The sequence below is a fragment of the Mchenga conophoros genome, linkage group LG7, assembly GCF_057382185.1.
Source record: "Mchenga conophoros isolate Kocher_MC1m ecotype Shallow Benthic linkage group LG7, M_conophoros_male_GT1.1, whole genome shotgun sequence".
In the NCBI taxonomy this organism is placed as follows: Eukaryota; Metazoa; Chordata; class Actinopteri; order Cichliformes; family Cichlidae; genus Mchenga; species Mchenga conophoros.
This window is the reverse complement of record NC_140532.1, coordinates 6,154,760-6,177,464: the sequence shown is the minus strand read 5'-3', so window position 1 is coordinate 6,177,464 and position 22,705 is coordinate 6,154,760. Positions and strand designations below refer to the sequence as shown.

Sequence of the window (22,705 nt, the reverse complement as noted above, 5' to 3'; positions counted from 1 at the left end):
ATGACTTCTCACAAATAGCATTGCATAGCATGATGAGTATAGATACATAGTTGGCACATAGTAATATTCTGTGGGAGGGATTCACTGCCTTTCCTTTCTATAAATGCAAGCAAACAATGTGGTGACATTATTTTAATAATAATAATGATATGTCTGTGAAGGTTCTCAGTTCTCAATAATAATGATAATATTTCTGTATCTGTCACTTTGTCACACCCAAGAATATACAATGAAAATGTGTGCTTGTTGAAGCCACCACCGACTGATGTTTGACATTGCAGACGTTCAGTGTAGTGATATTTATTCAGCAAAGAAGACTGAAGACGGCATAATTTAGTCTATCTTTGTGCTGGAAAGTCAAAAAAGGTACAAAGGTGTGAAGATGTGGGCGTGAAAGTGTCTTTTACCCTTTGCCCTCGTGGAGGGAATTCCCACGCCCTGCTGCAAGGGCTTTCCACATGGTCAGAAAAGGCTCTAGGAAGCCCTAGTACCACATTGTGTTTCCTTTCAAACACTGATCCTAGGGCAGGGCTGTGGCCCTGATGTAGAGCAGTCAGGGTTAGAGAGCAGAAGTGGAAAGAGGCTCACAGATCTGTGCCTAAGGGCAATGAGCTTCTCACAGCCAGCGCCTCAGGGAGAGAAAGCTAAGCCAGCATAAGCTACTACCATCTGCCTGCATTGGTTTAGCACTTCTGAAAGATCAAGATTTGAAAGTGAGAGAGGTGTGCTAGTGGGAACATCTCTTTTTCATCTTTTGCTCTCCTTGCCTTGTAGTTGCTTCCAGATGGAAATTAATCCAGTAATGATCTTTAACTGCTTGGTTGCCAGGGCTGTGAGGAGGATAAAGCAGAAAACACTGACTCTGTGTGTGGCTCTTGTTACCTGTGTGCAGTTAGCAGGTGGAGATCATAAAGCTCTTCTTCTTCTAGGCTCAGGAGAGTACAGGGTGTTCATGTACGCTCTCTCCCTCCTTTGTTTCCTACTTTTGTCGTTGATTGATAGCATTGGAAATCAGCTTCACAGTCAGGGTCCCACTCCTCTCCTATCTGCTCTTCCCCAGATATCCACTTATGAATCAGCCACTGATCAGACTACTTTGAAAGTTGGAGCGCTCTCACAAGTTAACACCGAAGAAGCGAGTTTCTCTCCTCATGTATTGGGGGTTTCCCATCTTTGCCAGGTTAAACAACTTGAAGCGAAGGGAGAAAAAGGCAAACATGCCAACAAGGACCTATTGGGAAAACCTGAGGGTAAAAAAAAATAATAATAATGGGGGTGGGGTCAGATAAACTGACTCTGTCAGTTCCAGTCTTTCAGCTTGATTCTGGTACGTATTCAGTTAAGGCTGGACCCTAAGCCAAGTTTTGACTCCCCATGTTGTTTATATACCACTACAGCATGTCATTAACATTTTTTGTTTTTTCCTTTCCTTTAGTTTGTATTTTGTCTGGTCTTGCTATGCTATGCTCAGGGCACCTCCCTGAGCCTGGTTCTGCTGGAGGTTTCTTCCTGTTAACAGGGGTTTTTCCTTCCCACTGTTGCAAACTGTTTGCTCATAGGGGGCAGTTTGATTGTTGGAGTTTTCTCCAGTATCCTATGGGGTCTTTAGCTTCCAGTGTAAAGTGTCTATAGACAACTGACGTTGTGATTTGGTGCTTTATAAAAATCTGAATTGAACTGTTCTGAAATCATTAACAATATCTAACAGTATCAAATAGAGACGAGCTAAAGTTTGTCAGGGAAATGTGTTGCACACATAAATTGTTGCGTGGGCTGAATGTATGTGTCAAATTGGTAAAAACATTGTTTCTTCAGGCCAGCAGTCTCATGTCAATTAGATCTTTTCCAGAAAAGTTGCTTAATTCAAAATGTTCTGACTACATGCCGTCATAATGAATACACTCTAGGACCCATTAGAGAGATTTCTTAGGACAGCAAGTTCAGCAGCTTGAAACAGTGACTTGTGAAGTTAGACCAGAGGTTCATTACCAAATCAGAGCTGACACATGGCTCAGTGATATAGAGAAGCAGATGCACTGCCAGATTTTTTTTTTTTTTTAAAGTTTTTGAAAAGTAGCTGATTAGAGGGATTTTCACAACTGTGCACATTCTGCGGTTAATTAAGTTGTCCCATTGGCGATAAAGAGGTGCTGTACAGCGGATGCTCTATGTGCATGTTCTTTGCTTTTTGCGACCTATTGCTTGCTTCGTGCTTTTTCATTTAAACCTTTTCTTTCAACCCTTGTTTACACCTTTTGTCTAGCTCACTCAGCACAGTTTGCTCAGCTTTTATTTTAAAACTAATATTTCTCAGCCGAGATTTGTGACATCAAGCAAGCTTCCAGCACAGTGCACTTAAACAATGCTCAACACATGATGCTCACCGAGCAATTGGCCAAAGTTATCACTCTGCGTCTTCCTCCAGCAGGGCAGAGGGCAGGGATAGCTCAGTAGGTAGAGTGGTTGCCCCATGATCGGAAGGTCGGGGGTTCGATTCGATTCCCCTTAACAGCTACCCTGAGGTACCCCTGAGCAAGGTACCGTCCCTACACACTGCTCCCCGGGCGCCCAATGGCTGCCCACTGCTTCACTGAGTGAATGGGTTAAATGCAGAGAGCAATTTCCCCACGGGGCTCAATAAAGTACAATAATGTACACACTTTCTAATGTACACACTTTCTTTTCCCTCCACATTAGGCCATTAATCACAAGGGTGCATGAAAAATAAAGATTGTGTAGCTGGGGTACAGGCTAGAGTGGGGTGGGGAGGGGGTCAGTCAAGTGGTCTCTTCTGCCCACGAGTCCCTGGTCAGTGCCATTATTCTTCTACTGTTGTGAAGGCAAGAGTTTTGATGCTATTGATTTGGGAGGAGGGCAAAGGAGAGGAGACATCAATATACTTGCTGATGCAGTGGCATCGCAACCTTCACTGCACAGCCTGCTTTTGTCCGTATATTGCAGGTGTCAGTGAAAAACACGCGCGTGTCTTGTTTGGTTCATAAACCACTCATATGTGATACTAAATCACAATACAGTTCTTCTGTAGCGAGAATCTAAAGAATGCTACACATCAGCTTCAAACTTGCACAGATACTTGCTTCACATGCGCACACAGAGCCATGCGCTGGCAAATGGACCCCTCATGTGGACCAAACCTTTGTGCTTTCAGCTGAAGCCTTACATTTGAACCTATGTTCAAAGACAGCCTACCTACTCAGCACACCACGAGCCAGACAAAATCCTGGTGTCTTCCTCTTCCCTCGCTTGCCACTCCAGCTTTCATTTTTTTTCTGTTTGTCCAAGGGTGCTGTTATAGACAGGTGAAAGGGGCACTGGCAGTAAGTGAGCTCTTAAATTACAGCACACTCGAGAGCAGAGGAGGGGAGTTTATTTTGGGTCATGGAGAAATTGAAGTTAGCTATCGCAGCATACTTGAAATAAGAGAATCATAGTGCAGTTATTTTGAGGATTTTTTCTTAAATGTGTTTGATGTTGGGAGAAGGATGTTGGGGTCATGTATGGGACGTACCATAATATCATCAGCTTTGTCATAGATGTAAGAGCCAGGGAATTTATTTTGAAGGTACAAAATTGCAGAGAGATCTCAACCACTGGCCACCAGTCTACAGCTTGTCCTGTGGACAAAAGCCAATTCACTGACAGAAATCCAAAAGAAAAGAACAGAAATGCTTTACTTATTGCATTTGTTGTCTGGTGTGTTGTGGTAGGATTGACAACTTCTTCAGGGTTTCTTACTTTGCTCTGTGTTGTAGTTTGGCAAATATGACTTTGAGTTTATAGGGCACACTTTGACATTATGTCCAAATGTTGTTTACTTGGCAAATGTTTTTTTGTTTTTTTTTTGGAATATCTGAAAGTAAGACCCACACATAATGACATGCTTTAGCTTGTTTTAAGCTCTCTGTGCCTCATTTTCATATAAAATACAAGCCGTGCTACCAGCCTAGCTTCAGGGATAGCAGTGATTTACATCATTTTGATTCTGACACATTTCAACAACCTTTTGTGCAGACATGGACAAGTTGACATTTCTGGCCTTTAGAAATATCCTGACAACGACTGGATGGATTGCTGTAAAGTTTAGTACAACAATTCATGTTCAGCTGAGTATTTAATTGACACATTTGGCATTGTTCAGAAAGGACAATCTGACTTTTGTCTGTTGTTGGCTTTAGCTAGTAATTTGAGCATTAGTTTTATTCGCTTCTTGTTGTGAGTCATAATTTTGAGATATTTTGCATAAGAGGGGCTAATGTCTTGTGTCTTATGTACTGAACTTCCTTGTAACAGTTCATTTCAATCCATAAGCAAAGTGGTTGTAAAATCATAATGTGTTGTCTTCTCATTGCACATTTTCTCTTGCTAATGTGCCCCCTGCTCAAGAAAACAAAGGCATTGGAGGAAGATGGATAGTGAGGCGAATAATCCAGTTAGCTTTTCATGTGTTTGCAGGCAGATATTTTCTCTTTAATGTGTTTATCATGACTTATGAGCTTCTTTATAGCAGTCATTAACATATGATTACCATCACAAGTCTAATGGGTTTGTCTGTTGTTCCCCCTTCTGCTCAACTGCCTCATCCCCTTTCCAAAATGTTTTCTTTCTAAATCTTTTATCTTCCTCTTTTTAACATTTGCTTCCTATCTCTCTGTCATTCTCTATCTCTCACACCTCCTTTCCATGTGTTTCCACTTTCGGCCCCTGCGGCCTCTCAACTTCCCAAGATAGAGGCTCACACACTCCCCATTATTGCTTAATTATCTGTGGCCTGTCATTTGAATAATGTTGTGTCCTTTACTTTCAATCTATTTAAATTTTTTGGTTTCATCTTTCACTTGATCTTTATTCACTTTTTCACTCCTCCTTCACTATATCCCACAATTGGCCCTCCCCCTACCGTCATCTCTGTAGCGTTCAAGGCATTTCTGTGGCATCGGAATACTTCTGCTTCTCTGTTTTTCAACACCTCCTCAAAGCTCATTGACTCTCCTCTTCTATTGGGTTATACAGAAATAAATCTATGAGAAAGACATAGCTGAGGATCCTAAAAGCCCACATTGGTCTGCTTCACACCAGCAAACCCTTTCTGTAGGATATTACTCTATTCTTTAATCTTTCATTGACTGAAAATTATGACTCCATCCATTAAAAAAAACAAGAAAACTGTACTTGATTGTATTTTGGCCATTATTAACTTCAAGGATGTTTTACTGTACACCTCCGGACCACTGACGTTATTCTTGCTATTTTTAGATTGCTCCCTGGAAGTTCCATTCACACCACTTGCTTTCGTGCAGCTGCAGCAGCAGGTTTAATCTTCTGCTCTGTGTCAAATCAGCAATCCTTTCACTTGAATTTCAGTTTGAAGAAGAAGATGCAGTCACAGGAAGCTGACACTTGCAAGCAGGGCAAGGAATCTGTCACTGTAGAACTCCCATGCTGACTGTGATCCTGGGGAATTAATTTATAGTGCACAATGTTGGGGAAAAAAGACAAGCATGCTCCTTACTGTGCTTCTCACCTGATGTGATGTGAGCCACATTTGGGCTTCCACCGAACTGCTGTCTTCAGTAATGATCATTAATGTGAATGTTGAGTCAGTTTGACACTGACGTTGATGTTTGCTGTCTGTGCAAGTCCGAAGTTCTCTGGTGAAACTGAGTTTTCATCAGGAAGGTATTTCTAGGGAAAATCTAAATGTATGTGGAGGCACCGAAAGAGGTCCTCAAAGTTTAAAGAGGCTAAATTAAATCAGGTTCAATTTTGCTTTTCAGCTGTTAAATTGCTGAAGTCTTTTTTTTTTTTTCTAGATATAGTTTCTAGATATAGTTTGCAGTTTATATCTGCCAAATCATGAGAAATTTCCATGAAAGAGAACCAAAATTTGTTTTTTGGGGTGTTTTGTTTTTCTTGTTTTCTTTTCAAACATCTTTCTAATAAAAATGCAGCTCAAATGAAAATGTATTGGTGCTGTTGTCATGGCTTCCCTGTATCAAATGCACTCATCACTTTGTTCCACTGTAACTACACTCATTGTTGTTGTATCCCTGTCGGTTTTCTACACTTAAGTGAGGACACCTGGGGACATTTAGTAAGGCAAAGCAGAAGATGCTTTTTGGGTTGTGAGAAATCACAGGAATTATATGAGTTTTGACAGAGTCTTCGTGTGGGAGTCCCTATACAACTGACTGGCACACCCAGATTTCTACCCATGAATCAATGTGTTTGTCTTGTGAAGAAAATGGTAATGTTTTCTGCTGTGTTTTTGAAATATGCCACTCTACTTTCAGTTTCTCACTACAGCTCTGTGCAGTTTTTCTTCATTCATGTCATTTTGGATGCTGGTTGATAATTAGTTTTTTATCCTGTAATTCTTTTTTTTATAATCCTATTGTTTGTACCATTTTAGATGAATTAACATTACTGCATTACAGTGGTTTAATACATTATCGGAATCAATAGAGCAAATGGCCTGCTCACTTACTGCCTTTATGACTCAAATAAACCCCAGAGGGCAGTTAATTTAAGGCTCTGTGTACACTTCACAAGTCATTACAAGCATTAGCAACATTTGGTCCTTAGCTGCTTTATATTATTCTTGTCAATGCACTTGACAAGAGAATTTTTTTTAAGTGTGTTTTTTAAGAATCACAGCCCATTTTAGGACTTTTCCTAATGTTTTCAGTGGAAATTCATATTCAGCAGAGTGTCTGACCTAATGAAATGTGTATTTCCTTTTTTTCCAGGGTTGGTCAAACTTGGAGTCCACTGTGTAACATGCCAGAAAGTCGCCATTAAGATTGTGAACCGTGAGAAACTCAGCGAGTCAGTACTAATGAAGGTATGTTTGCGGCTCTTAGTCTTCGGACTTTCTGATGAGGATGGTTAGTGCAAATGAAAAAATAATTTCGTTTTCTGTATTGTTTTTGCCTTACTATCTTACCGTAAACTTTATTATTTGTCATGTTCCCACAGTTGATGGATGGATAGTATACTAAGCTAGTGGACTTCCTCAGCAGAACCAAGGTTTCAAAAAAAATCAACAGCTGATCTTGCAAAAATTCTTAAATATTAGCAGTTTATATCACAGAGTGGAATCACATGCTGAGGTAGTGACGCATTTCAGACTCAAAGAGTCAGCTGCTTAGCTCCCCCATCAAGCAAGAGTCAGAGCTTCTAATGCACAACAGCAAAGCGGCTTTCTGTGACTATAATTAGTATGCTTTTACTAGTAAGTCTGCATTGTTTCTTTTTAAGGCATACAGTAGGATAGAATTTTTTTTTTTCTTTTTTTTGTCATTGCATCATAGGACTCCTGCTGGGAAGTTCCATTCAGTGCAACATTGTCCCTTGTTTTGATGGAATAGTTGTAAAGAAACTAAAGAGAAGAAGAAGAGCGAGGGCAACTCAGAGACACTACAACCTGAAAATGGTAGTTATAGGATACACGCAGAGACAAGTGCTTGCTGTAATTGTTGGCTTATGAGCTGGAAAGCAGGAGGAGAATGGGTCTGCTCACAGTAAAGGTTATCTGAAAATGGAAAATCCCTCAGTTTTGGATCGCTTCACGTGGCATCATTATTCAACTACAGATGAAAAATTCTCTGTCCTTGGATATTGTTATTTGATAAACGGTCTGTATTTATTAGCTTCTTGCTGTGTTAGAGTCTGTTTTGCTCTTTGCTTGCTGCTGATTTGCTCTTGAAGTCTCTCTCTGTTCTGCCTCTTATCCCATTCAACATGCAGTCTTAATGTTCTCATGAAAGACAGGCAGGTCATTTCTGTGAGAGCTTCAGCTCTGACAGACGTATTGTAGCAGAAGTAGAGGAACTATTGTAACACATGTCGGTGAGCTAGGTGACATCTTGCTGTCCTGCAAAGGAAAATGAGGGTAACAGATGCCAAATACTGACAGGTTTCCAACAGGACCGAGTCTTTTGCTGAAGCTGCAATTCAGAGCCAATTACTAACCTCAGCCATTGTCAGTCTTGTCTCAGCAGTGTGTGTGTGTGTGTGTGTGTGTGTGTGTGTGTGTGTAACAGCAGGTGTAGTGTATGTGCCAGTGAGAACTGAATTACGTCGGGGAGAATATGTATCTACAAAAATTCAAATTTATCAGCATTATTCTACATGTATAAAAAGAGATTCTAGGTTTTTTCCACTCATGCTGCAAGTCAGTATTTTTGGATCACATGCTAAAATGTCAGTGTGTTTGTGTCTACCTGTGCCTGTTGTTGCTAACCTGTAACACTGTTTACATGGAAATGGTGTGTGAGATTGTGTGCTGTTGCTTTGTCAGAGCCATCCCATATGGAAAAGCAATAGTAAAAACTTCTATGATTTACTCATGAAAGTGGCCACTTTCTCATTACTTTCATATATTGTTTTAGTAAGTATCCAAAACATACAAGTTTTATTTATATAATTTTTCAAGGGATCTTATATCAGTTTTCACTCTTATCTGCTTTTCATACAAGTTTCACACAAGACAGATACAAACTTTATAAGATTTATATATATCTTTTCCATATGGGATGTAACTCAAGTACAACTCAGCCGTTCTCACAGTCTGGAAATCTAATGGCATGACTCATTACCAAACTTACATGTTACAAGTTACAAATTTCCTGCTAGTTTTGGAACACATTATGCTTATTTTAATGCTTGAGGAGGTATAGTTGAAGGCAGTCTGGTAGCAGTTATGGACTCCTCGTCGACCTGGAGAGAGTGTTTGTTTGGCAGGAGGTTCAGGCTGGTGAGGTCCCGAACAAATAGACTCAAGGACAGCTTTTACAACAGGGCAATAGCCCTGATCAATGCAAATAGCTGACCTGACTGGCTACCTACCTGGACTTTTTTTGGGGGGGGGTTAACAACAGTAAAAACAGTAATAATAATAGTATTTATATTTATAACAAGGTGCAATAATAATTAATGTGCAATAATAACAGTGAGCAAGACAAATACACTTATTCTTCTTTTTTATTACTAAGTTATTATACTGTGTTGTGTTGTTTGTGTTGTGTTGTGATGTGTCGTATCGTGTCGTGTTGTGTTACATGTAGTGCCGACGTAGGACAGTTTTCCAATTTCATTGTACTATTGTACTATGTATGACTGTGCAATGACAATAAAGAGTTATCTTATCTTGTTGTCTGATGGCGGCGGTGTCAAAAAAAACGTGGTACAACCAGTGCGTGAGCTATCATCATCATCCAATCAGCATTTGATCAGCACATAAGTAACCCCATAGGTGGGATATTGGGTGACTACACAGCAGCACGCTCGCTGTGGGTGAAAACCTCTCTCTGTTTGCTGTCCAAATAGTAATGAATACACAGATGGACACATTTGCGGGACCACAAATTACACCTAACACTGATCTCACAAATTAGATTACAAATTCATTCTCATGTTTTGGGGCTTCCTACTATGACTGGACAGGTGTTTTCCAGCTCAAATCTAGTCGAGGTTTTCCCATATTCCCATTGTGTCGCAACCCATACTCTCATGTGTCTGCTCTTCGGACTGCATATTTGGCTGTCAGACTGTCAGAATGATCGGGCTGTAGCTTCCTGCATAGCTCAGGCTGTGAAATGTCACCTTTTAATATGCTAATGTCTTGGGTCCCCGTGGTGCCATTAGGGGAGAGTCTGACTCGCCCAGACAGGTGTGTGTTTGTGTGTGCGTCTGTGTGTGTGTGCATATGTATTTGCAACACTCCTGATGACAGATATACTTTGTATGCATGCATACACTCATAGACAAATATAGGCCACACACAAATGTGCAGAGGAATGTGTGCACATGTGCCATAGCAACATCTGCATGTTCTTTAGTATGAGCATGTGCACATCCTCCACGACCTATGTCATCCCTCTCCGTCTGTCCTTCTTATGACTGGCCTTGGGAGTCAGGGGTCTGTGGAGATGAGGAGATGGGTTGAATTAATTGTCTCGGAGTATCTGGCAGAGAGGTCTTTTCTACACTCTCAGTGTGTTGAACTTTATATAACTAATGCTGAACTCTTTATTCCATAACCCTACAGACTGTGACACTAAGGACCAGAAAGACATTGAATTGTCTTGGTTAATGCATGCGTCTATGAACTTTATGTCAGTTTGTAACCAGGGAATGAGCCTTGACTACTTCAAAGAGCAAGTGCGACCCAATGTTTTTTCACTTCTAAGCAGAAAAGCTAACAATGGAGTTACTTGAATAATAATAAGAGTCTCCGTCAGCGGGAAGTGGTTGCCTGTCATGTTTGGAATGAGAGAGAAAAAGACAGAGAGAGAATACACAGTACGTGCACATATGACAGTATGTCAGCAGTCATTCGCACTGAGGCCAAACTGAATGAAGTAAGGCAAACCGATACTAAGAGAGAACCAACATTTTGTGCATGAATCTGAGTGCTTGTGGGTATCTCAAGGGAATAGTTGATGTTTCTGAATCTCAGTCAGTTCTCTCTCTACCTCCCTCTACTTTGGACATGTCTCTATGAGATCAGGCCATGAGGTTGAGAGAAAGCAAAAGGGAACTGTAGTAAGAAGAGAGATGGACATGTTGGGAGAAACCCTGCTGGGAAAATATAACACAGATGTCTTTGTCCGGACACCACATCTCTGTGCATTTCTTGTCAGAAGTTCCTGTTTTCTTCTTGATCTATTAACTGTGACATTCCCACATATGGCATGGCCCTTTGTGTTCACTTCCAGCGTAAGAGTACAAATCCAGCTTCCATTTCAACCATATCCCTACCGCACACACACCCTGCCTTAATTCTACATGGCATAGATTCAACATGATCCATATTGACATGACGTGTTGGGTGCATATCCATGATGGGAATTACCCCTTCCACCACAAGATGCTGCACTGGTTTGACTGTTGAGGTCATTTCAGAACAGTGAACCTATTGTCATGTTCAAGAAATCATTTTGAGATGAGCTTTGTGACATGGTGGGTAATCCTTCTGGAAGTAAATAGGTGCACTGTTGTCATGAGGGGATTGACATGGTCAGTAACAATACTGAGATAAGCTGTGGTGTTCAAATTGGTTCAAATTGGCCTAAATGTGGTAAGAATTACAGCATTATACCTCCAGCAGCATCCTGAGCTGTTGATACAAGGAAAGTTGGATCTTTCCTTGTATCATGGTGTTTTTATGCTGTTGGGTGGTTGGGTTGAAATTTGTTGTAAACAGCACGAAAGCATAGATCTAAGTCTTGCAGCAGATTCATCAGTGCAGACAGTGTTTTTCCAGACAAATGGAGGACAGAAGTGTCAGGCATAAAAAAAAGAGCCAGAAAAAAACTGTCTAGGCAACAAAGAAGTGGTTAAAGAAGAAGCACATTAAGGTCATTGAATGGCCTAGCTAGTCTCCAGACCTCAACTCTACAGGAAATCTGTGCAGGGAGCTAAAGCTTCAAGTTGCCAAGGGGCCGCCAAGAAACCTAAAGTATTTAGAGAGTTTCTGTAAAGAGGAGTGGGCCAACATCCTTCCTGAGATGTGTGAAAATCTGGTGACCAATTAGTCTTGGTTGTGTTTTGCTTGGGGATCAAATACTGTATTTCAATGACATGTAAATTAATTTATAGCTTTTGCATAAAGTGTCTTTTTTCTGGATTTTAGTTGATATTCTGTCTCTCTAGATTAAAATGAAACTACCATAACATTAGAGACATTATGTGATTTCATGTAATCACATAATGATTTTGAAGTTTTCCCTGAAAAAAAGAGGATTCGCTGTAACATATTTCTACCATACTGCCTGTCATTATACTGTATATGAAAAAAGCAACTCCGATAAATCTGCAGTTCAGTCTTAGGGTGAGTATTATTGTTACTAGCCGTTAGCAGAGGGATCAGGGTATCTTTAACATGCAGCAGTTGGTAGTTGCTGTTGATGCCTGCTCTGTTTTCTTCCTCTGAGCCAGCGAGCTGGTGGCTGCTGCTGCTGTTGGGATAAGGACAACTAATTAGCCAGAGTGACTCCCTCTCTCCTCCTGAAGCAGCACAACTTCAAAGTCACTCTACTGTCCCCAAGCTCAGAGAGCGAAAGGAAGAGAGGGAGAGGAGGGATGAAGTGCAGGATGAAGGAAGATAGGGAGGGAAGAGTGTGAGTGGGTCGGGGGAGGGTTAGAGAGGGTGGTGAATATGAAGTTGGAACATTTTACATGGATGTCTTATGAGGTAGACATTGCTACATAGCCATGCTCATTTTGATAGCTTTTAAAGACCATAAGGTCAGTAAGGTGGTTTTCTAACTCTGTCCTTGATGTAAGTCAGCTCAGTTTAAATGTGAAATGTGCACCCAAGAAATTGAAAAGTAGTTTGGAGATGCAGCAGTGTGCAGTATAATTGCCCCCTTAAGCAAATATTTGAAACACTGCACTGAGGACTATAAGCCGAGAACAGCACGACAATGCCACAGCTTTGGTGCGAATAAAGGCAGAAATATTTAGAGTTAATTAACAAGATCAGGGCTGTTTGATTATGTGGATTTTCACAAATGAACATATCTAGTATAATTTGTGAAGTCTACATGTCTTAGTACATAATACAGATGCCCTGAAATGAAAGAAAAACTCCTTTTAGACTGTCTATATGACACTATAGTATCTGAGTTTTAAATGCGCAGATTGTAAAATAATAATTTCAAATAAAACAGTCACAGAAAGACAAGGAATCAAGGTTCAGCACACCAACCGACAGAGATTGTGGTGGGCGGGTGAGGAGCAGAATGCCATGGCCACAGATGAATCACACAAGTTCTAATCTTGTTATCCCGACACCTCTGTGACAGCACTGTAGCTTTCTTTCTCTGCCATCTCTTCTTTTCCCTCCTAATGATTATAGATTGTCCCTTCTCTCCCATCTCTGTATTGCCGCAAGTGAGTTGGATATAGAAATGCCTCCAACCTACACACATCCTCTTTAACTTAATGTGTGTTTATCTGTTCGTGTGCATGTCCGTGCCTCTGAGTGTGCACAGACACCCTTTAAAATAAATGGGTTTCATATATTGTGCCTTGCCGTGTTGATCCATCGGCTTTGTCTGGTGCTGAGCCAGAAACTAGGACTTAACTTGGTTTGATTTTAACAGGTTGACTGCACAGAAAGACCATAGAATTACCAACTTTGTTTCTCAGCTGTGCTTCCGCTCAATTCTGCTGTTGATATAGAGTATGCTTAGGTTGGGTGCTTGCATGACATGCATATGCATGCTACTGGACACGTTGTAAATGTTGGAAAGAAAAATTCTTCTGAATTGGACTGCAACAGTGAAGATTTCGTACAACTGGGAGTACTTTTACCATCACAGAGCAACACAAAGTGGCTCTGTCCAAAATAGAAAGAAAAGTGGGGGATCCTGTGGCCCTATCGAGCATGGATTATACAAGCATCAGTGTCTGTGTTTGAAAAATAGATGCCTCACAGGTCCTCAGCTTGCAGTATTGAAGAAGCCACCAAGCAGAGTTTCAAAGAAAAGCTGGATCTAGGGCTGTCCAAAGTTAAAAACAACAAAGACTTTGGACAGAAACTCTCACAGACACAGGTTTGAGATCTTTGCATTAAATATTTTTGAGACATAAAGCAAATAAACGATTTTATAGGAGTGCATGACATCTGTCAAGCATGTGGAAGAAATATGATGGTACTGATAAATTGGAGGATTTTACAGGATAAAAGATTGCTCCATTTTGCTACATGCCATACGCTATGGGCACAGCTTGACTGGAGACATTTTTCTCTATCAACAGGGCAGTGACCCGAAGCTCCAAACTGTGCAAGAAATATAAGAGAAGAAGTGGTCAGCTGGCTTTTTAATGAAGCAGTCACCAGATCTCAACCTGGCTGAGCTGTTGTGAGAACAGCTTGATTCTAAAGTTCTTATCAAAAATATGAGAAAAGTGCCCCGTTTCTTTTTTTTTTTTTTTCTTTCTTTTTTTCTTTTTTTTTTTTGGTCTCCCAGTTTCCTCACAGCATCCTGTAGGGACCTAAAGAAGAGTATTTTTTCCCCATATTCGGCCTTGTTCTTTGCCCGCTATCAGTCACGATGAAGGACACTCCAATTGCTTTCTAATCATCCAAATCAGTTTTTTCACAGTCTGTACTGAGTGGCAAAGAGGCTCTGATGAAATGGAGAATAGATTTTGCCTCCAGTGCCCGAAGACTGGTTTTGAAGTTGAAAGAAAGTTTTAGCCTTACTTGTGCGACTGTATAACTCATGGGTCAATATCACTGACTGAAGACACCAGACACTGAGGTTTACACACTTCTGACTGGTACTTGGAATATTAAGCATCCGGCACGTAAAACTGTGCGGCTCTTGACTGCTGCTTTGCTGCTGCTCACTGTGGCGACAAAGCTCATCAAACACATGCAGTGTTGTTTGAGTGATTTTACCTTTCATATGCCTTATCCTGATAAAACAGAGATGGAGTGCAGACTCGAAATAATGAAATGCAGGATAGCAGAACAGAAGATACAGCAGGATCCCCCATTGAGCTCGACAGGAGACAGACAGACGTCTGAATCGATGGCATTTGTTTCCCCTCTTCAAAGGCAACAGCTGCTGTGTTGTCAGATAGATGAGAAAGCTTTATTTGCGTTTTTATTTGTTGTTGCTTTAGTTTTTTTTTTCTTTTTCTTTTTTCTTTTACTTTGTGAGCAAAGGGCATATTCTTTCCCCCTTAAGTAGGGAGATGATTTCATTGAAGAGATCAGCTGAGTTCCCCTCCACAGTTCAGATAGCTTTTCATGGCTATTTATTTATGCTTTTCTCCCTGTCGAGCGTGAATTTGTCTTCCTTTTCAACCACTGAATGTTGGTAGAATCCTTTATCCACCTGTTTAAGTAGGTACATCGTGTTCCTTTTAGAGGAAAATACTCCAACCTTTATCTTTACTTTCATATTTTACGTCCAATGTGCTGCATAGAATTCTCAACGTGTTCCCTATATAAATATGCTTTTGGCCCATAGCCCAATGGCCTGTGATTGGGCTTACTGCAAGATATCAACCTCCAGCACGATGCAGTTGTCTTCATTATTGTGAATAAATTCACTACTATTTGTACAGCATGGTGGAAATTTAGAAAAGAGCAAACATTAGCACGATTCCCATTTAGTGTTGTTTATATAATTCAGCGTGTGTGTGTGTGTGTATGCGCGCGCGCGCGCGCGTGCCAGTTTTGTTTTTTGACCACTGAAGTGAGGACATCAATTGGTAAAGTATCTTCCAGGCTAATTTGCATATATTTACTCGCTTTTATTCACGTTTAGCTGTTGCAAATAAACACGTACATTTGCTCCAAATATGTTAATGACTGGTCAGTGTGTCGAACATCAAAAGCAGAACAGTTTTAACTTCATCAGCTCCTGCATCTACATTTCTGAGGGGGATTGTTAGCTAATGACCCCGTTGTGCGAACACTCTCTCAAGGACGTTCTTTCCTCCATCCTTTTCTCAGTCACATACTATACATGACTACAAGGCATAAGTGCAGGCGTGTACTGTAAATTAGTTTGGACACTATATTATTGCATATGCCATTTATATAATGAAGTGGTAATAATGCGCAGTACTAACAGAGAACTTGCGCCCGTTGTGTTTCTTTAAATATGTCTAATACTCACTGTATCGCCTAATTAACAAGTGTGAATGCTAAAACAACTCCCTCATTACAATGTGAGATTCATTCTGAACTTATTTCCAAAGTTTTGAGCTAATTTAAGTTGTTTCAGCTGACCACTCTTACTTATTGACTTCTCTGTCTGTCTGCAGTTTGTGTCAGTAAATAAGTCACGTATTCATATGTGAAGTTAATTAGTTGGTAAGTAAATCACATCAGCTCATCACCTATGTCTGCCTGAATTACCGCACCAAATTATCCCTGTCAATTTTTCATTACCTACTTTCTGTAAGTTGTTGTTTTTGCACATCACTTTACAAACCAGTGCAAACCAGAATGACCACTAGCTTACTAGTGGCAAAACTAAACATTAACGTTTGCGTGTGCAGCTTTTTCTTCTAAAAAGAATTACAAGAATTTAATGTAAATAAGGCATTTAATGCAAATTTGTCAGAATAGTTAGATAATCCACTTTCCTGAACAGCAGCAGCAACTATTTTATTAGCCTCAAATATAGACAACAGTAAGTTATTAGCTTTACCCTAGTGTAAGTGATACTGTACCAGTCCCGTCTTGTGAAATTAGTGAGTGACATAAACGAATGAATTGACAATAACCAAAAAAAAACCAAAACAAAAAAACTTTGCTGCCAAAGCGATCCACTGCCTGCCTGTCACTGTTAAATTGCTCGTTCTGCATGTGGCTTTCGCAGAAAAAACATGCATAGTCATTCACATAAGCAATCACACGTCGTCTCTGCGACTCTTTAGCATGTGTCCTTCAAGCGCATCCATAAGCTCATGCAGTGGATTTGAAGAGGTTTTCACGATTAGACCCAGTGTCCGCAGGGTCTAAAGCACCTCTGCTATTAGACATTATTAGGACCAAGGTTATCCAGGGACATGTCTGTTAGGGTGAAATGATATGGCCTGCCACTGGTCTAAGTGCCAGCCTGATGAATCTGTCAACAGCACAGGAACACATCACAGACATGATTAGAGAGATAGAATGAGAGAAACTGAGAATAAATGAGGGCCAGCAGAAGAAGATGAAGAGGAGGAGTGATACCAGAATTGGTCTTGGGTGGGAAGGGGTAATGAGCACAATTTCAAAGGTTGGAAGATGGATAAAGGATAAGGACTAGCCAGCTAGCAGAGACTATGTCCAGATCGATTTACATGTCTCTGGCATTGATCAAACTCCCCCGTGTAGGGAATTTACCTCCGCTTCACAAAGGATGACTGATAAAGTGATTATCAGAGAAAAACCTGCTGCACTGACTGACTGCGTATGTATCAGTGTATTTTACATTTGTGTATTTGTGTGGTCCACAAGGACGGAGAAGTGATAAACAGAAAAAGATGAAAGTAGAGAGAGATTACTTTTTTCAGTTCAAAAACATTTCACTGAAATGGGATCATACAAATAAATGATTTTATTTTGTGTTTGTTTTGCTCCCAGTGCGACCAGCTCAGCTGTGAGAGATAACGCAGCTACCTAATGCGCACACGCCTCACCTCAACAAACACTGTTAAATCCACTGCCCCGAGCCTGTCTTTGTAAATTTCCAAACCAATTTTGGATAAGCAGGTTCCCCCAGAAGCACACATTAATATCATCTCAAAGTTAGTGATTATTCCCTGCACAAGAAGTAGATTTGGGACACATTACAGACTGATGCCCTCTGCGATGTTGTAGCTTGTAGATAGTTTGTGTTTGTCCTTGAAACAGATGTCCTTATATGCTGGTTACCAAGACTGACATGCAGCAGTCTTCAGCGAATCAACTCCTTCCAACTAACATGCATGTGCAAGAACACAGACACACACACACACACACACACATGCTTGCATGCACACCAGCTTGGCTACCTCCTGTCCCTTATTCTGCCCTACTGGCTCACTGACCGACATATGGATGGATGGAGGTGGCTCTTGGCTTGCCATGATCAGTGGAGTGTATGTGTACAGTGTGTGTGCAGCATAGAGTAATGTATCCACATGTCACAAGTATGAATGCTGACAAGCTGACTGGTTTTGTCTGTGAGCCAGTAGCCAAGCTGTGTTGTCTCCTCCCCTTCTGCTCCCTAACAGTTAGACCAGGTCTCCTTCTCTACAGCCGTTACCCCATCCAGATCTTACGCCTATTTTCCCCATATGTTAACTGTTCATTCTATCATTACCCTAAAATAGTAACTATATATATAAATGTCATAATGTAGAGTGAAACATGATATCTACTTGTATAATGTTGAAGACTGGTAGATTAAGAGTAAAAACTGCTTTGTTTAAAAAAAGTAATCTTTGAATTATAAAGCTGAGCTGTATGAAAATACATATTCGGGGGGAAAAAGACGTTATGCTGTAAAGATAACGATCTCTGGCACAAAGCTGTTAGAAAACAATATAATAGATTAATGTTAAACCATGACTCATGCCATCATAATCCTATATTTTACACATCTTTCAAAACGCTGAGAAATATGGAAACATAAAAAAAAAAATCCTTGTTGTCAGTTAATGTCGATATTTGGTTTGTTTTGCAAAGTAAAGCTATTAAAGTGGAGAGGTCTCTCGCGTCTTTTGATGATTGTAACTCGTTACGTTGCTGCCTTGTGTTATCATTCACACTCTGCTTGGTGCATGGCAATGTTAAACAGGTTGTCCTTTCCCCATGTTGTGTTAATTAACAATAAAAGACCCAGGAGATGGGGTGGTGACGTGCAGGGAAGATGGCTCAAGCTGGCACCACTGCTCCTCCCCCCATTTCATAACACTTTTCTTTTGCTGTTCTCCGTTGGAGAGAATTACATGGCTTTTCCTTTATCCCTTCCACATCCACACACCCTCCCCTGTCTCTCCTTTGTTTTGTTTTTTTAATCCACCCAGCAGCTTTTGCACGCACTACGGCCTCACTGTTAGCATAGCCACCCTTTTTTTTTTTTTATCTGACACACATGGCTGCCCTGCTGACTTTGATCCTTAGATCTCAGTATCAAGGGGCCATTCACTCACTTGCCTGGGGAGGTGACAGAAATGTCTGTGTTTTCCTTCTGTGGGGTGAGAGAGGCCGGCTGGAAAAATGGTGTGAGGTGCAATAAGTGGAGAGTGAGAGATGACAGAGCCTGTGATCCAGTATTTCACCCTTTGAGATTTTGGGCTGGCTTCTGTGTTTGGTCATTCTGTCACATGCGACATGAATCTAATTTCTTTGCGTCTTTGTTGTTGTCTGCATGCCTGTAATCCCCTGGCCTCTATCACTGGCCATGGTGATAAAACTATTGATGTTGCCACTCATTTGTTTGCTCATCCATTCGGTCATTTAGATCCAGGGCTGTAATTTAACAAATCAATAGCAAGCTGATGGAACTATGCTAAACTGGCTGCCATCCTCTGAATTTGGAGTGACACCACTTACTCCTTTTGTCTTATTTTTCCAAGTAGCTACAGCCTTCTCAGCCTTTCTCCCTCACATATGCGTATTATTCTATTGCAGCATCTACATTTTGCTTGCAAATTGTAGTAAAGGTAATAAATCATATAAGCTGTACTTTTTAGACCGAACAGCATCAAGACCATTAGGACCATGAGCCTTTTTCTTTCAGCATACAGCTTGCTTTTTTATTACAGCTTAACTGTAGTTGCAGTTGTCTTAGTTAACATCTTTAAAAAAAAAAATCACTGTTGCTGTTCCTTCCTATTGATTCATCTATTGTGGCAGGATGTGACACTGATGGGAAAGCCTGTGGGTCGAAGTGTGCCAATCAGCTCTTTCACTAACAAGCTCCTGTTCTGATGTCTTCTGCTAATGATGTCCACTTCACAACAATAACCACACTGCTTTACATTCGACCCCTTTTTTCTGGTGAGGCGTCTTTTTTCCTGCCTTGCAGACCCGTTTTGTTATCGAGAAATTGACCAGAAATTGCTGTAATTTGAACTGCCAAACAAAAAAAGAACACAAGACAAGATAAAAAGAGTGTCTTCATCTAACCTCTGTTTAGGTGCATGTGTGCATCTTGGTGAACAATGTCCAAGTGCCTGCTAATAAAGGCCTAATGAAGTCCCATGGAGAAATGGCAACTGGAGAGAATTGTCCACACTCACAGATGTGAAATTTAATGAGAGACTGTGGCATGCACAGGAGCCGGGCCAAGATGGGGAATGGCCACCTGGTATTGTTTATTACTAGCATGAAGTTACAGAGTGTGTGTATTTGAGTGAGTGGGCAGTTAGTGGCTGTGTGGATAAATGCAGAAACCGTTGGTGTTCCTCCTTTGTATGTGTTTCATGCATTAGGTATGCATGAATCCACTGCATGAACAGAACACATACTGTGTGACCCCTTTTCCAGAAGAAAGCAAATGAGGAATAACTGTATTTTTCCAGTCACCTTTTGATAACTGTAGGATACTTAAAGAAAAAAGGCATTACTAGAAAGAGCAAAGGTTGCTTCACAGATTTATAATAGTAGGTTAATCAACACCAAATCTTGCAATAAGCAGACTGTTGTTCAGTTAAGTCTTCACATTAAGCCTCATTTCTCTTTTTTTCAATTAACTAAAAGGAGGTGTTAAAAGAAGCTTAGGATGTCGGCCCTGTAGGATTTCGACAGCTCATCTCGAGTCCTGGTTAGCATTAGTCTCCTTGCAGGGAGCCTACTGCCAGCTAGCGAGCTAGCCACCATGGGCTCATTCTTAACAACGCACCTTAGCCTCAGGTGAGAAAGTGGCATAGTGTCGTGCTGCTGATAGCACTCATTAGTGTCTGGATTAACCCTGATTAGCCTAGCTTTTTCTCATGCTGCTTCTTCATACCAGTGGTAATTATCCCTTTATACCCTTTTCAGACTCAGACATGTGCCTAGTTTTTCTAATATATTTTATATAGCTTTTTATTCTCTTGTGGGTTTTTTTTTTTTTTTTTTTTTTGTTAGGCCCAGCTTGAATAATAAAACGCTGCACCGCATTTTCTTTGGAGAGACTGAATGTATTTAAGCAGTTTTTTTAATTGTGTTTTTGCCAGATACAAAGTTATTTGCCTGAAAAATATGAATTGTGTGTAAAGGTATACCACAATCACAGACTGAGCAGAGACCACCAACAAAACCTGTTTTGAAATTAAAGCATTGTGAGTATATAAGTCAATAAGACTTGGAGATCTGTGCATATTACTTATTGAACAAAGAGCTTTGGAGAATTTAATGAGAACATAGTTAGCTGGCAGATCACAGTTTTGACTTCATTCCACACGAGTGTTCATAAAGCCAAGCCACGCTGAGTAGGACATTAAAGCAATGTGAAGGCTGTCACAGTCAAATGACATAGTGAAATTGATTTTGATGAGATTGAGAGAGGAGCCTTTAACTCGCGCTGTTCTTTCATCTTCATCCTTGTCAGTCAAAGTTAGATGCTGAAGGTGGAAGGGAAGATGGGCAAGAACTGTGGAAGGGTGAGCTGATGGCCGAGAGGAGACCAGGAGGACAGGGTGCTGAAGAGCAGTGGTGGATTCTCTCGAAGCGGGTTGCATGCTGATTTTCAGTGGCAGCTGTACATGCTGACAAAGACCTCTGGAGATGGTGATACAAATCCAGAGTGATCAGCTGGATTTTGGTGAAATTTTGCTTTGTACAGTGTACATGTCACCTAGTAGCTCTGTACACAAAATTAAACAAAAGGGACTTTAGTTGTCTCAGCTGTCTGTTTCTTCTGGACACAGTAGTGTTTATATTTACAGTACAGTCAATAACTCGAGTGTAAAGAAGCCTCTTGTGGGCAATGTTCATGTACCTGAGTGCACATTTTGACCCATATTGACCTATGCTTTGTGTTGTTGACTGTGGGTAAGAGCCAGTCCGTGGACAGTGTTCAAATGTGGAATTCCTCACATTTCTTATCGAAACAAACAGACTTGTGTTCACGTCAGGAAAACCAATGGATTATGAAATGTTACAGTGTTTTCAAGGCTTGTTTTGGAAGAGAATGTGTAAGATAAGGCATATGCAACCTGTTTTCCATCTGTTTTTGAAGCAAACATGAGATAGCAGTTATTACTGGCTGGGAAGCTAACCAGCTCAGAGTCTGATCAAAGCTTATCTTTGTCCGTTCTCTCACTAGAAAGTAACAGTCAGGTCCTTTCCTTAGTTTACTTATTCCAAAAAGTTGTGTGTGTAAAATAGAAAAGAATGTAATGATTTACAAATCGCATAAACCCATTTTTATTCACAATATAAAAAACATATCAGATGTTTCAAGAACCAGCAGAAAGAACCAATACTGAAAATCACTTTTGGATGCTTGTGATCTTTGGGCACTCAGATGACACTGCATTAAAAGCAGATGTGATTCTGTCATGGAAATCACTAAATTGGCTCTGGAACACTTTGAGACAAAGCTTAAAACAGACTGAAGCAAACTGGAAAGAAGTTCTGTGTCAACAAGCAATATTTCAAAACTATTTTTGGAAAAAAATTGACTCTGACAATTCGGTTGCCTATGGAATTGTCGGCTGAGACATCTGGAAAAGCACCATTAGTGCTCACATGCTGAAAAGACTATGCCAAAAGATGTATTTGCATCTATTACAGCAGCTTGACTTCATAGTAGAAGACTCCAGGTGCTGAACTGTTTTGCCTGCAGTTGGTTTGTACGACTGTTACAGACTGGTGGAAACCCTTTCAGCAGTGCCTCATCAGGGGATGTTTTTAGGGTTATTGAGTGCTTTGCACCTAAAACAAAGTACTACACTACTTTGGTACTAAGGTTTAAAAAAGAGAAAGAAGGGAATATTTATTTTTTAATAGGCCCGATTATATTCTTCGTGTGGAGTCTTTTTAGGAATGTAGCAACATTGATGACGCAGTAATCAAAACTCTTTTTACTAATTTCTTCTTCCTTCTTTTTCTTTCTTACAGGTGGAGCGAGAAATAGCTATTCTGAAGCTCATAGAACACCCACATGTTTTAAAGCTACACGATGTCTACGAAAATAAAAAATACTTGTAAGTATCACCAGCTGATTTTGGTCCACATTTGATGTGTGTGAAA

The 22,705-nt window shown here is 40.5% G+C and overlaps 1 protein-coding gene across 6 annotated transcripts in view; it reads left to right on the top strand.

Moving 5' to 3' along the window:
- The window catches only part of brsk2a (BR serine/threonine kinase 2a), a 173,533-nt gene that overhangs the window by 92,231 nt on the left and 58,597 nt on the right, over nucleotides 1-22,705 (top strand). For all 6 annotated transcript variants that reach the window (XM_085281736.1, XM_085281735.1, XM_085281737.1 and 3 more), the window contains 2 exons: nucleotides 6,768-6,862; nucleotides 22,574-22,659. In XM_085281736.1, the coding sequence (XP_085137862.1) occupies nucleotides 6,768-6,862; nucleotides 22,574-22,659 (181 nt within the window). The remainder of the gene's footprint in view (nucleotides 1-6,767; nucleotides 6,863-22,573; nucleotides 22,660-22,705) is intronic.